Below are 14,175 nucleotides of genomic sequence, written 5' to 3' on the forward strand. Positions count from 1 at the left end.
CACAGAGCAGGGTGGAAAGTGGATCAGAGAAGGCAGAGAACCAGCACAAGCCTCATCCAGGTACAGAAGCCAGCTGACTTGAGCAAGTGTCCTACCAAAAAGACATCCTGGAAGCATGGGGGTCATCAGGATTTACTTAGCCATATGGGTTTGACATATTACGGTATAAATAACATACTGAATATTACAAATGGAGTCTTTTTTGTGTGACTTGCATCCACTTCCCCTTCCAATCTTGGCATGTGTGTGCTATAACCAGGGGCCCCCTCATCCTGTATCAGCCTGTGTCCCATCAGGTGACACTAAAATTAGAATAATTCAATTTGAAGAGCACTTAATAAAAAGGACTATTTACTGAGGTGTGAGCAGGAGATGGTCCACTATGTCCAGGCTGACAATACCAGACCTGTCACCACCTCCAGAGCTGAAGGGGCCCGAGGAGGAAGCAGTTGCCCACACTGCATCAGGGGCTGTGTGCAGAGGGCCAACAACAGGACCTGAGCTCTGTGGCTGAGGGACAAAGCCAGCCCACAGGGACCCCACAAGGAGGGGAACGAATACCACAGACTTCACGTTCCTATCTCCCTCCCTCCAGATCCTGCTGTGGCTCCCACTGGCTGGACCCGTCAGAAGCCAGAGGCCGTGGCCAGCCTCCAGTGCACAGAGCAGGATGCAGAAAGGAGGAGAGACAAAGTCCAACCACTGTCTTGCACGGGGTGGAAAGAACGACCCAAGCAAGGACAGCAGGATGAGTGTGCCTCATTCCTGGAATCTGGTGGGCAGACAAAGCCAGTGGTCTGTCCATGATCAGGGTCACCGTGACAGACTGTCCCACCACAGGACCACCAACTGAGGGCCTGCTTCCCGGAGCCCCAGAGCAGCCTCAGCTCCACCCACCCCCAGGGCAGCATCCCAGCAAAGCCTCCTAACAAAGTGAGAGTCGGCATCTGCCACTGGCAATGAAAGAATCCTGATATAAACATTGTCACGCATGAGTCAGGGTCTTTTACAAAAAAGATGATGGACAGAGCAAACCAGTCTCCTGGAGGGCTGAGAACCAAGCTCAGGGCTATGCAGCCCGAGCCCGAGCCAGTGGCACTCAGCACTGCACTTGCAAAGCCACCAACAACCAGCCAGAGACTCTAGGACACAGGTACCACTGGGATCACTGCCACCGCAAGAGCAGGCTCTTCCTGCTCCTGCTTCTCAAATCATTATCTCCCAAAATGAAGCCCAGGGCAATGCATTTCATTGGCTAAACTGGGGTCACGTGCCTTAACCAAACTGCAAGGAAGCCTAGTACTGTGGTTTGAATGTGTCCCCAGAGGTCATGTTTTGGAAACTTGATCACCAATGCAACAGTGTTGGCAAGCGGGGCCTTATTAGGTGGGTTAGTCATCACAAGAGTGGGTCTGTTATAAAGGCAGGTCCGGCCCCCTCGTGCTCTCTCAGGCCCTCTTCCCCGTCCACCTTCTGCCGTGGGATGAGCCAGCAAGAAGCCCTCGCCAGAGGCAGCCCCTCCACCTTGGACTTCCCAGCCTCCAGGACTGAGAGAGAAATTTCTTTTCTTCATAAACTACCCAGTCTGTGGTATTCTGTTATAGTGTCACAAAACAAACCAAGACACTTGGGGAAGTGAACACCCAGCATTCCAGTTAGTAAAGGAGCCCCTCAAACAATCATGGAAAGAGGTTTCCTATGCTGGGCAGTCAACAAGTAATGTCCACTAAGTATACGCTAATCTTTCAATACACCAGAGTATTTCCTTCAGACCGTGTCTTCAAAGAAGGATTACTGACTCTTGACTGCCAAGTTTCTTTCCCAAAAGAGTTAAACTAATTCCGAACCACATCCAACAAACAGCATGGTTGCTTTGCTGTGCCTGCACACATTATTTTAAAAAATTTTAAGCTAATTTAATAAGCAAAATATGATTGATATTTCATATCTTAATTCACTCTTTTGTTGTTGTTGTTCCTATGTTTGTTTATTAGTTGTACTCTCCAAAAGTCTTCAATTCTTGACTTTGGACACGTTTTATTATTTGTTTTGATGACTGATTTTTCATTATTTTCCTTTTTGTAGCCTTGTGCTAAAATTAGCTGGCATTTGTGAAAGAAGAGATTGGATTAGATTCAGCTGTGTGTAACAGGAAAAAAACAATAGAGGCTTAAACTAGATAGAAGTTTCTTTCTCTTCCACACGAAAAAGGCCTAGAGAAGGGCAGCTCAGGGCTGGTCTTGGACCCACTCCACAAAGTTATGGGGTACCCGGCTCCTCCTTGGCCATCCCCTGATGAGGCCTCATCCCCACTGTCCAAGGCAGTGGCTGAGGTTTCCAGCCATCATGTCCAGCAGGTTGAAGAGGGACTAGCTGTCTACCTTAAACACTTCTGTCTGCATCTCACTGGCCAAAATTCAGGTGTGTGATATTACCCAGCTACAAGGGAGACTGGACAATAAGCCCAGATAAAAATCAGGGTCTTGCTACTCAGGACTAAGGGAAGAATGGATACTGAGAGGCAACCAATTATCTTTTCCACAGACAAGGATAAAAATCATGCTGAAGACAACCCATATGAGAATAATCATGATGTTTATGATGGTGATGATGACAGCTAACATTCACCAAATAGTTACTAATTGTGGGCACTGTTCTAGGCACTTGATATGCATTACTTAATCCTTACCACACCCCTATGAAGTAGATACCACTACTATCCTTGTTTTATAGAGGAGGAAACTGAGACACAGAGAGGCTGGCTAACTTGTCCAAGGCTGCCCAGCTAGCAGGCAGCAGAATCTGATGTGAATGCAGGCAGCCTGGCTCCAGAACCCTCAGGACAAGACGCAGCTAGGAAGAGGCAGCTCTTACCAGCAACCACAGAACCAAGTCAGGGAGGCCAACTGGGACTCTGCCACAGGGCTTATCTGTCAGCTCGGGAGTGGGGAGAGGGGACCTAATCCGGAGCTGCTTTCTCACTTTGCTTCTGAATATTTCATTTGCATGTCCATCCAACACATGCCCCTCCATGACACACACTATATCTGCAATTCGCTGTCGAATGCCTGTACTTGCCTCTCCTTGGGGGCAGAGGCTGTATTTCCAGCAGCCAGCATAAAGTACAACACATAGTAGGTGCTCCAAAGATATTTATTCCATGAGTGGATACATCTGTCAACTCTGTGCCAGGCTCTGTGATGGGTGCTGGGCATGCAGAAGTGAGACACAGACCCCGCCCGTTGGCACTCATGGCCAGGAAGAGGGGACAGGCAGGGGCACTACAGGGAACTGCGCAGGCAGAGGCATGGGGCCCTTATAGCCAGAGGCCTGGGGTGGCTCGACTGTGGTTTATGAGTCACGAGCAATAAGGACGAGGTCTTTAAGGTAGACTGGAGCCAGACTTGAGTGTCCCTTCACATCCAAGGTGAAAACTTTGGCTCAGCTCTGAGGCAATAGGGAGCCACTGGAGGCTTAAGCAGGGGTGATGCAGTGAGAGCGGCCATCTGCAGCGACTCTCCTGCTGGTGTGCGGAGGATGGAGGGAGGGGAGACCAGGCGCAGGGAGATCCACGACGAGGCTGGAGCAATAAGCAGCCCTAGCAAGAGGGCTCCTAGGGCCTGGGATGGAGTGCAGAAAGTAGGGGACGGGGCAAGGGTGGCTGGGAGACAGACTGGAAGGGGCCAAGGCTCGAGGAGGCATGAAGGGAAGAGCTGAAAAGTGGGAAACTGGTTGAGAGGTCTGGGGGCCAAAGTGAGGGGTCTGGAAGGAAGGAAGGGCAGAGTGAGGAGAAGAGGCCCCATACTTGGGTGTGTGAGCCAGACAGATGGGCCAGGGAACTGTGGGAGGGGAAGGGAGGGGGCCTGAGGTAGCCAGAGTAAGGGGGGCTGGGAAGGGGGCTGGAGAGGGGCCCTGGCTTGGGCCGGGGCAGACAGAGCAGTTGGACGCCTGCAGCCTTGTGCTCATGGCTCAGAAATGTCCCAGGCCTGCCAGGAGACTGCCTGGCCCCTGCTGCCCCTGTCCCCCCACCAGCCCCAGCCGCCAGGCTCCCACATCAGGAGCTCTGAAGTTGCCCCCCAGCCTTCTGCCCCCACCAGTGGGCCTCCCCTCTCCAGAACTCAGACATACTACACCCCCACTGGCCCCCTCAGCCCTCCCCCTCGGTGGCTGATGAAACAGGCCAGAGAAGGAGGGGAGAGAATAAACAGACATCTGCAGGGGGGCCATCAGGAAGCAGGGGGTGGGCTGGGGACAGCTGGGGGTGCCAGGGGCCCACAGGTCCAGCAGGGAGGGTGGCGGAGTGGGATCCAGGGAGCAGTCAGAGCCAGCAGGGAGTTAACGTCTGCAGTGCTTTGCCCAACAGGCCTAATGAGACCCAGGTGGTCCCCTGGCCCTGCGCCACCTCCCTGCCCGATAGTGTAAGCTGATGCTGGTGGTGTCGGGGGGAGGGGCGGGGCTGGGGCGGCTGGACGGGGGCCCAGCACATAACTCTGGGCGGCTGCAGTCTGGGGCCGCAGACACCCAGCCGCTCTGAGCTGAACTGACAGCATGAAGGTACCGGGCCCAGGGCGGTGGGACTCATGGCACTGGGGTACTGAGCCCACCCCGTAGAGAAAGACCCCTTGCCAGAGGGGAACTGTGAAGGCACGGGGGTTCTCTTGAAACTCTTGAGCTATCAGGGCGATGAGGCTGTCCCAGAGACTGGGATTACTTGGGAGGGGAAGAGGGGCCAAAGGGCAGGAAGGGGTTTCCGGCAGGGCAGTGTGTGTGATGCGGCAGACGCAGAGAACAGGGTGGGGTGGCCTGGGGACTCAGGGAGACGCTGCACTGACCCTGCTTCCCCATCACCAGGCCCTCCTGGCCCTGCCGCCGCTGCTGCTACTTCTCTCCATGCCCCCCTGCGCCCCCCAGGTCTCCGGGATCCGGGGAGATGGTAAGCAGCCCTACGCTCTTAGGCTCAACACTCAGCTGCAGGAGAGGCATCTTGGAGGCAGGACTCAGGGCTGAGCCCAGCTCTGCAGGACTCAGTTTCCTCCTGCACACAGTGGGGCAGGTGGATGAAATGATCTTCGAGTAGACTCCCTCAAAGAAATCTCAAGATTTCTTGTGACAGAGGCCCCCACTCCCAGGGACTGAGGCAGACCTGTGGGGTGCTGAGGTATCTGTTATACCTTAGTCCCTCTTCCCTCGCTGTCCCCAACCCCCCACCCCCAGCTCTGGAGAGGCCTTGTCTTCAGCAACCCCTGGATTGTGATGACATCTACGCCCAGGGCTACCAGGTGGATGGCGTGTACCTCATCTACCCGTCGGGCCCCAGCGTGCCCGTGCCAGTCTTCTGTGACATGACCACTGAGGGCGGAAAGTGGACGGTGAGTGGGAGGAGGGGACAGAGGCCAGACCTGGTTGTAGCCCCAGCTGTGTGACGGAGCGTCACCTCTGCAAGCCTCAGTTTATCTTTAAAATGGGGATAAATATGCACGCAGCAGTTTCTGAGCAGCTGCCAACACTTAACTTTTAACTGCTTGAGGTAGGTTGATGCATGTAACGTTCGCAATAATCCTGGGAGGTAGGTATCTTTACACGAGAAAGTGAAGCCCAAGAGGTGAAGTGACTTGCCTTAGGTCACACAGCCAGTACTATGACTCACGCCGAGGCACCTGAGCTCTAGAACACACCCCTCTTAACCTCTTTCCTTTCCCGCCTCTAACTAGGACCGTGTGTGAGAGCCCAGGTGGGTGCTGACACTCGGCAGCTACACAGTGGTCTCGTGCCGGCATACATCTTGTTTTAGCAACCCCCAGCCCCCACTCAGTCCCTTAACAAACTGGCCTCAGCATCACAGGTCCATGCCTGGGGTGGGCAGGGCAGGGGGAGGCCCCGCCCACTGGACCCTTGATTGTCCAGTCCCCTGTCCTCTCCGCCTCAGGTTTTCCAGAAGAGGTTCAATGGCTCAGTGAGTTTCTTCCGGGGCTGGAAAGACTACAAGCTGGGCTTTGGCCGTGCTGACGGGGAGTACTGGCTGGGTAAGGTAGGGCCAGGTGGGCGGGGGCTGCCCCAGAGCCAGGTCCTTGCTGACCAGCTGCCCATTCCTCCCCAGGGCTGCAGAACGTGCACCTCTTGACGCTGAGGCAGAAGTATGAGCTGCGGGTGGACTTGGAGGACTTTGAGAACAACACGGCCTACGCCAAGTACGTTGAATTCTCTATCTCCCCCAACGCAGTCAGCGCTGAGGAGGACGGCTACACCCTCTACGTGGCAGGCTTTGAGGACGGCGGGGCAGGTATCCCTTCCTGTCAGCTTTAGGGAGGGCTGTCGGGAGAGAGAAGGTAGGACTGGCCCTGCCTGGTCAGCCCCTGACCCCTTCAGGCCCCTCTCCTTCCACCCTCCTGGGCCTGGAAGGGCTAGAGCTGGTTCCAAACCAGTTCAAACCAGCTTGGGCCTCAGCCCTGGGGATCAGGCCCCTGGCCCCATGCCAGGCAACCCTGGAGGAGCAGCTGTTTCTCTTCGCTCCAGAAGCACATCTACCCAACATTTGGCTCAGGGACAGTGCCCCCATCCCACCAGGCTGCCATGTGATGGCTCTCACAGGGTCACTCATCACTGCTGTCGCCCTCTCCCCACCAGCTGGGGGCTCAGCCCACCTCAGCAACCCCATCCCTCCTCCCCTCCACCAGGCGACTCCCTGTCCTATCACAGCGGCCAGAAGTTCTCCACCTTTGACCGGGACCAAGACCTCTTTGTGCAGAACTGCGCGGCCCTCTCCTCAGGAGCCTTCTGGTTCCGCAGTTGCCACTTCGCCAACCTCAATGGCTTCTACCTGGGCGGCTCCCACCTGTCCTATGCCAACGGCATCAACTGGGCCCAGTGGAAGGGCTTCTACTATTCCCTCAAGCGCACTGAGATGAAAATCCGCAGGGCCTGAGGGGCTGGCCCCATCACGCCCCATGGCTCCCTAGCTGCTCGGGCTCCACGAGTGCTCCCTCTGCTGCCCCTGCCCCCCAGGGCCCCTGAACACCCACTTCTCACAGGGGGCCATGTGGCTCTCAGCCATGGCTGATCCCGGCCACACACCCAGGGCGTCCACCTCTAAGCCAAGCCCTGCTCCCCTCTACCTGAGGCTGTGCCACAGCAGCTCCCAAGCCTTTTCTCTGAGGCACAGCCATCCCAGGCCGGACTTGGCTGGGTTCCACGAGACTGACTGCCTCCACCCTGTCCCAACAGCTGAAAGCCAGCAGCCACCCTCCCAGCTGCAGGCTTTTGTGTCCACCTCAACCAGCTCCCTTACTGTGGACCCCTCACTCTGGGGCCACCCTCACATGCTAGACTGAGCGGTGCACACAGCATATGCCAGGCCACTCTTGAGTGGCCACCGCTGCCATCAAACCCCCGCACTCCCTTTGGCTGTTCTCAGTATTTCCCATCCTTGGCCTCCCTCCCACCAACTTACTCCCCAGTGCTGAGCACCGTGGACCCCAGCCCCACCTCACTATCATACTCAGCTTCCCCCACCTGCCTGTGCCAGGCCCCCAAAGCCCAATGCCAAACGGTATTCATCACAGCTACTGCATGCCACCCTGCAACAGCCACAGCCAAGGTAGGCACAGATACAAGGTCTCCTCCCCACCCAGGGGTTGAGGTTTGGCCATGTGAGGGGGCAGAGGGCAATCTCTGTGGGGCTCGGGGCGGGTGGGGGGGTGGACGTCTCAATAAACCTTCAGGACCTGAAGAAACTGGCTTGGTACACACAAAGGTATTTGCCTGGCACCCAAATGTGGGTACCTGGCTCCTTGTTTCCCTACTGATGCTGTCCTGCCCCCAACTTCAAAAATGACACCTGGGGTCAGGCACTAAAGGGAACCTTGTATTTCACAGGCCTTCTTTTGATGGCAAAAAGACTGTATAATAATATTATAATAGTAATAATAAAAATACAATACTGAAAAGGATCACTCAGGGAGTTGGGGTCTCCTGATCCTGACATGGCTCGGTGGTGGCTCAGGTGGCTGCTTAAGGCTAAAGGGTGGGTCTGAGATGAACCTGCAGAACGATCCAAGCCGAGATTTACTTGCTGGGCGCAGGCTGCAGCCCTCGGGAATGCTCCCACGGGCCTGCCCGGCAGAAAGGCGCGGGCTATGGCCCTCAGGGCTCCTGGAGGTCAGGCAGATCGGCCAACAGCATCGGGGAATCCATCTGGATCTCACGCTGCAGGGACTCAATGTCGGCAGGGTTCATGCCGTGGCCCTCGAGCCAGTCAGCAAGCAGGGAGGCTGAAAGTGAGGCCGAGTCTGTCTGGCTGCGGAGGTGGGGAGGGGTGCTATTAGCCTAGGCCAGCTCCCGCACCAGGAACCCCTCCCCACATCCCCATTCCTGGAGCTCGGTCCAGCCGCCTTACCCATCCTGTAGCCCATCAGCCACGCCCATATCGAAAGACTGGTTTAAGAATTCCTCCAGGTCAAAGCCAACACCGTAGCCAGCTCCACTGCCCTTTGGGGTGCCCGAGAACACGGGGGGCAGGGGGTCCTCCACCTGCAGGGGATGATGGAAGGTTACAACATGGGCGCCAGTAAGGGCAGATGGAGGTGTGCAGGGCACCTAAACCTGACACTGCTGCCCACTCCACCTCTCTCAGCAAGCAGAGGACCTAGCTCTAGGCCAGGCACTTTCCAGGCAGAACCTCACTTGTCTCCCGCCAATCTCCCCATTAACATTATGCTCCTTCTATGAGCAAGGGGACAAGTTCAGAGGTAAAGCCTCATCTGCTGTTCAGTTTTCTTTTCTTTTTTGTCTTTTTCCGTGTCCGGCAACGGATCGCAACCCTCAGTGTTGCCCCCGTACCGGACCGGGGACCGGCAACGGGATTGCAACCCTCGGTGTTGCTCCCGCGCCTCGCTCAGCCAGTGAGCGGGAACCGGTCTGTATGTGGGATCCGAACCCTCGGGCGGGAGCGCCGCCGCGCTTCCCAAGCGGCGCACTTATCCAGTGCGCCACCGGGCCGGCCCTGCTGTTCAGTTTTCATGGAATAAGGACAACTGCCTAAACCCATTTTCCCTGGGTCCAGATTCAGGTGTCCCCCTGGCCTGGGCCTCTCCTCTCACCTGTGACTTGGACAGCTGCTGGGTCACCAGATTGACATCAGGTGACTCTGATGTGGAAGGTTGAGGGGGCCCCCCAGGGTCTGGAGGTGGTGGGCCAGATGGGAAGTAAGGCAGAACTCCTGGAGCGCTGGGGCCAGGCAACCCCGGAGGTGGCACAAGCAACTGGGGGGCCAGGATGCTGGTGGAGGTGGCAGTCTGGAGTGGAGCAGGGACAGGGACGGGACCAGGAGGGCTGGCGGGGTGGGGAGCAGGGCCAGGGAGTGGACAGGCAGGCTGGAGTGCAGGACTAGGGGTGGAACCTGCAGGTTGCAGTCGGGGACCAGCGGGCTGGGCTGGAGGAGCAGGGGGAGGACTGGTGGGTTGGGCTGGGAGGGGCGTTGGTGCAGGGGCTGTGACCATAGCAGGGGCCACAGCTGGGGCAGGGGGCCGGGCCATACGAGTCCAGCGCTCAAGCAGGCTGCGGTCATTGTCACTGAGCACCAGTCCAGCCAGGGGGTCAGTGGAGGGGCCCCCAGCAGCCCCAGCCCCCCGCTCCTTGCGCTCCCGCTCTTGCCGCCGCTTCTCCCGCTCCTTGGCGCGCTCCTGCCGCCGCCGCCGCTTCTCCTCCCGCTCCCGCTGGCGTTCCTGGGCTGTCACTGGCTTCCGCGGCTCAGGAGCCTCCAGGGGTACGCTGGGGCCATCTGCAGGGAAGTTGGGCAGGGGGAAGGTAAGAGCCTGCAGCCCTGTCCAAGCTGGAGTTTCCCCTCTGCCACCCCACTCCCCAGCCAGCTCCTGCATCTACAAGGCACCTCTGAGCCGGCTCCGCAAAGACTTGAGCAGGGCAGCTTTGAGGGCTGCCTTTGTGTTGTCTGAGATGGCACCCTCTCTCTTCGGTGGGGCAGGCTCACTGGCCGGTGGGGGTGGCTGCAGGGTCAGATCAATGGTGTCAAGTGCAGGGCCGGGACACGGCGGTGGGGCTGGCGGGGGTGACTCCATTGCACAGTCCCCACTGGGAGCCCAGGGACTGGGCATCTCAACATCTGGACAGACAGGCTCACTGGCCACAGGCTGCAGGGAAGGCTGGAAGCGGATCTGCTGGCGGATGCCCTCACGCCGCGCATGGAAGTCCTCAATCTCAGCCACGATGGCCTCTTTAATGCGCTCCCGGGTGAGGGCTTCACGGTCAAAGGCAAAGTCAAAGGGTGGGGCACAGTCAGGCTCATCATCAGGGTCATGGTACTTAGCCAGGAAGGGGTGGCGAAGGGCAGCAGCTGCTGAGATGCGGGCACTAGGCTCAAAACGCAGCATGCGGCCCAACAGTGAGAGGGCCTGGCGGTCGGCGCCTGGGTACACCGTCTCCCAGGGTACAGGTTGGCGTGGTGGCAGGCTCTGGATATATGCCCGCACCCTCTCAGCCCCCACAGCCTGAATCACAGCTGGCGATGGGGTACCCAACACCATCATGATCAGCTGTAGTTGGTGCACATAGTTTTTGCCTGGGAAGAGCTGGCGCCGAGCTAGCATCTCGCCAAAGATGCAGCCCACAGACCAGAGGTCAATGGCCTGTGTGTACTCGTGCAGGGAGAGCATGAGCTCTGGGGCACGGTACCAACGTGTGGCCACATACTCAGTCATGAAGAACTGGTGCTCAGCGGGTGAGGTGCACAGGCCACGGGCCATACCAAAGTCACCGATCTTGAGCTCACAGTTCTCATTCACCAGCAGGTTGGAGGGCTTGAGGTCACGGTGGATGACCTGAGCTGAGTGCATGTACTTGAGGCCCCGCAGCAGCTGGTACAGGAAGTAGCGCACATGCTCCAGTGTGAGCGGCTGTGAAGAGTGAATGATCTGGTGCAGATCACTCTCCATCAGGTCCAGGACCACGTAGCTGAAAGGGGGAGGGGGAGAGAGGTATGGGTTAGCCCACCCACGCTCCAGAGACCAGCCCCATCCTTACCATTCCCTCCCGACTCCAGACAGGTAATGGCCTTACCCTGGGACCCGCAAGGGCTGGATGGCATGGTATGGAGGAAGAGCAGCAGGTTCTAGATTCTCTACAACTTTTCCATGAACTTGGTTAAATCATTTTTCTCTCCAGACCTAGTTTCCCCATCAGATAAAAAATGGGGTTGGACTACACCAGGGCTGGTCAATAGGTTTAGTTTGGGGGCCATCTCCATTGTTTTGTAGTGGCTGCTTGAAGGACTGTGATGAAAATTGTGAAGGCTTGTCCATTTTCTGCAGGAAAGTGTTCTGTGATCGCTTAGTGATGTCTGCTATGGGAGTAGGAGGGTGGTAGTATGAATGTCCTACAGTTTGCCATCCTATATACTAAGATTCTATAAAATTGTAGAATCATCTGTACTCTCCTTGAGGAATAACAACTGTCCCTGGCAATGCCCTAAAGGAGCACTGGCCGTAGAATCATGGGCATTTTCCCAGCCTGCCTCACATTAGGTTCAGCTGCCTTTCCAGAACTTCAGGAATATGGCCCCAGCCTTCAGAAAAGGTTCCAACTCTGCTTCTCTCTCCCATCCCGCTCCTTACACAGATTTGAACTCGCCATAGGGCACAGTGGGCCTCAGGATGTCCTTGATGGCGATGATGTTGTCGTGCTTGAAGTGTTTAAGGATCTTCAGCTCCCTGAGGGTCCGCTTGGCATTAGTCACCACATCAAAAGCATTAGGGATCTTCTTGATGGCCACCTGCTGGCCTGGGGAGCAGGGAAAAGACAGATACCAGAGAGTAACCTGCGGTAACCACAGGGTCACGTCAGGTCCCTTTCAACAACTCCCTTCTAGGATTCGAATAACAACAGCTACCATGTACTGGGCGCCCTGTGATAAGCACTCTCCATACATGATCAGATTTTCCATTCACAACTACCATATGAAGCAGGTACCGCGGCGCAGTAACTCGGAGGGTGCGCGGCTGGTTAATGGCTAGTCTAGACTCCAATGCCTGTGCTCACTCTACCTCCCCACGCTCTCTCCACCCCAGGCATCGCACCCCTAAGCCGCTGCCAGTCTCCGGCTCCAGAATGGCCTCTCCGTTCTGTCTAACCGGGACTGTCATTTTTCTAAGGAGAAAGGAGGCTGGCCGGAGGGCAGAACCTCAGGCCGGAGTTTCAGAGGACGGAGCCTGCGCGGGCGAGGCCGCGGGAGCTCACCCGTGAGGCGGCGGCGGGCGGAGGACACCACCCCGTAGGCCCCGTTGCCGATGGTCTCGATGATCTCGTACTCGTCGCCCACGTCGAAGGTCACATCGAAGGAGCGCGCCTTGAGCAGGGCCAGGTTCTTGGCCGCGACGCAGGCAGCGGTGTGGGCTGGCTCCGCCTTCACCGGCCCGGGCGGCTCCCCAGACCCGTCTTCGCCGTCGTCGTCCTTCAGGGGCTCGGCCATGGCGTCTGTGTGGAGGAGCTGGTGAGGCCGGGCCCGCCCCTGGGGGCCTCAGTTTCCCCCGTGAGCCGGGGAGCAGGGCCAGGGAATTTCCAAGTTCCCTAAGCCGACGGGGGCCGGGCAGGGAGAGAGAGAACGTGGCTGGCACGTGGTAGCCATCGCATACCGGGATCGGAGCCCCCCGGCCCGGGCCGGGGTCGGGAGAGGGCGGCGCGGCGAGGCGCGGTCCAGGAAGAAAGAAAGGGGCGGGGCACCCGGGATCCGGGACCGTAGTCCCCGGACGGCGCCTCGGCCAGCGCCTCCTCGGGGCTTCCGGAGGTCCCGGGCTCGCCGGCCTCCCGCCCCAGCGGAGGGGTGTCTCCGGGGGCCACTCGCTTACTTGTTCAAGGACCGCCGCCGCCACCACCTCAGCGTCGCGCGCCGGCCTGCCTGTCCCCCCCGCCCCGCCTCCCGCGACCACGCTCCCTCCAGCCTCTGGCCAATCGCTGAGCGGCCTGTGTGAGGTTCCCACCTCTCCTACCGGCTACGTCCAATCCGAGACCCCCGGCCGAGGAAGCCACGCCTGCCTCCGCGCGCGCGCGCGCGCCGCTGTCCAGCTCTCAGGCGGGAGCCGCCCAAAGGGTGCTCGGAGCTTCGCAGGGCTGCGCTCCCCGCCTGGCGCTGTCTCCCGACGCATGCGCGCTAACAGCCCTGGGGCTCTGAATGGAAGGCAACGCCCCTGCACGCAAGCGCGCGCGTCCCCATCAGTCACAGCTTGTCCCTCGAGCTCGGGCGGGCTGAGACGCCTGGGACTGTTACCTTGGCAATCGGCTCCCGAAATCCCCATCCTCTTGGGCCCCTTTCCTTATGTGTCTCCATCGCCCGAGGACTGTGCTCCTCGTTTTCTCGGTCCCGGGAGCTCTGGGAATGCATCCTCCCTGATAGAGGGCGACCCGTCACGCCCAACCACAGAGATCCCGGTCCTCCGGGTTTCTAGAGCGTCCGGCCTGAAGCCGCCACTGACTTCCGGTGGCTGGTCCTTTCCGCACAGCTTCCGGCGAACCTGGACTGCAGCTCACGGGTTCCTGGCCTACTGGCGTGTTCCCTCTACCTGTGGCTCTGTCCCTCGACTCCCGCGCTTTGGGGCCCTCGGGTCGGCAGATCCCTCACTGGAGTCCACCCACCTCAGAACCCGACAGTTCATCCGTTCGTGTAGCAGCTTCTCATCGAGCACCGTCGCTTTGAGGCTCAGGGCCGAGGAGGCCAAGGTAGACGTGGTGGGCAGCGTGAGCGGGGAGGAAAGGTTTTCAGCGCGGAGCTCGGGAAGAAGTGGGTTTGGAGTTGGGCTTGCAGAGACGGCCGGGTTTCCCACAAGTGAGAGGAGAAAGAAGCGGGGAGCCGAGCACGGGGGGAGGCCGGGGACGCAGGCTGTCCCGAGTGAGGACCGCGTGGGAGAGCGGGAGAGCAGGATGGAGCCCAGCGGTCAGAGGGCCTCAGGTCTCACACTAGTGACCCCAGGATCCAGACCAGAAATGAGCTGTGCTAAGCCTGCACTTTCTGTTTTCTTTTGTTTATATTCCCCATTGTTGGGTTTTTTTTTACTTTTTCCTAAAACATACATACAAGTTCCGCATAGCTTAAATGTACAGCTCCATAAGTTTTCACAAACTTAACACACCTGTGTATTGCATTCAGCTAAAAACCCAGAACATTACTACCCCTTC

General features: G+C 58.0%; 2 protein-coding genes across 4 annotated transcripts; one reads left to right on the forward strand and one right to left on the reverse strand.

The window, feature by feature from the left end:
* The first annotated feature begins 4,492 nt into the window (after positions 1-4,492).
* MFAP4 (microfibrillar-associated protein 4) lies at positions 4,493-7,946 on the forward strand. The gene is made up of 6 exons (XM_008582151.1): positions 4,493-4,554; positions 4,852-4,933; positions 5,215-5,369; positions 5,927-6,023; positions 6,098-6,280; positions 6,675-7,946. The coding sequence occupies exons 1-6, from the start codon at positions 4,549-4,551 to the stop codon at positions 6,920-6,922; spliced, it is 771 nt and encodes a 256-aa protein (XP_008580373.1). The 5' UTR covers positions 4,493-4,548; the 3' UTR covers positions 6,923-7,946.
* On the reverse strand, positions 7,841-13,351 carry MAPK7 (mitogen-activated protein kinase 7). 3 transcript variants are annotated; one of them, XM_008582147.1, is made up of 7 exons: positions 13,271-13,351; positions 12,244-12,480; positions 11,622-11,787; positions 9,884-10,962; positions 9,096-9,775; positions 8,393-8,526; positions 7,841-8,293 (listed from the first exon to the last, which is right to left on the reverse strand). In XM_008582147.1, exons 1-7 carry the CDS (start codon positions 13,296-13,298, stop codon positions 8,140-8,142), a joined length of 2,478 nt encoding a protein of 825 aa, XP_008580369.1. In that variant the 5' UTR covers positions 13,299-13,351; the 3' UTR covers positions 7,841-8,139. The 3 variants fall into 3 exon arrangements, with proteins under 3 accessions (XP_008580369.1, XP_008580370.1, XP_008580371.1); XM_008582148.1 differs by lacking the exon at positions 13,271-13,351 and adding an exon at positions 12,852-12,935; XM_008582149.1 differs by lacking the exons at positions 11,622-11,787; positions 12,244-12,480; positions 13,271-13,351 and adding an exon at positions 11,068-11,620.
* Positions 13,352-14,175: the final 824 nt, after the last annotated feature.

This window comes from Galeopterus variegatus, unplaced genomic scaffold, assembly GCF_000696425.1.
Source record: "Galeopterus variegatus unplaced genomic scaffold, G_variegatus-3.0.2 Scaffold2526, whole genome shotgun sequence".
Lineage (NCBI taxonomy): Eukaryota > Metazoa > Chordata > Mammalia > Dermoptera > Cynocephalidae > Galeopterus > Galeopterus variegatus.

Excerpts from the sequence above, each read along its gene's own strand:
- MFAP4 (XM_008582151.1), top strand. Across the intron at positions 5,370-5,926 it reads CTGAGGGCGGAAAGTGGACG|GTTTTCCAGAAGAGGTTCAA; the intron begins GTGAGTGGGAGG and ends TCTCCGCCTCAG. Across the intron at positions 6,024-6,097 it reads TGACGGGGAGTACTGGCTGG|GGCTGCAGAACGTGCACCTC; the intron begins GTAAGGTAGGGC and ends ATTCCTCCCCAG.
- MAPK7 (XM_008582147.1), bottom strand. The coding sequence starts at position 13,298 with ATGGGGATTTCGGGAGCCGATTGCCAAG. Across the intron at positions 11,788-12,243 it reads CGCCCGCCGCCGCCTCACGG|GCCAGCAGGTGGCCATCAAG; the intron begins GTGAGCTCCCGC and ends CCTGCTCCCCAG. Across the intron at positions 9,776-9,883 it reads TTTGCGGAGCCGGCTCAGAG|ATGGCCCCAGCGTACCCCTG; the intron begins GTGCCTTGTAGA and ends ACTTCCCTGCAG.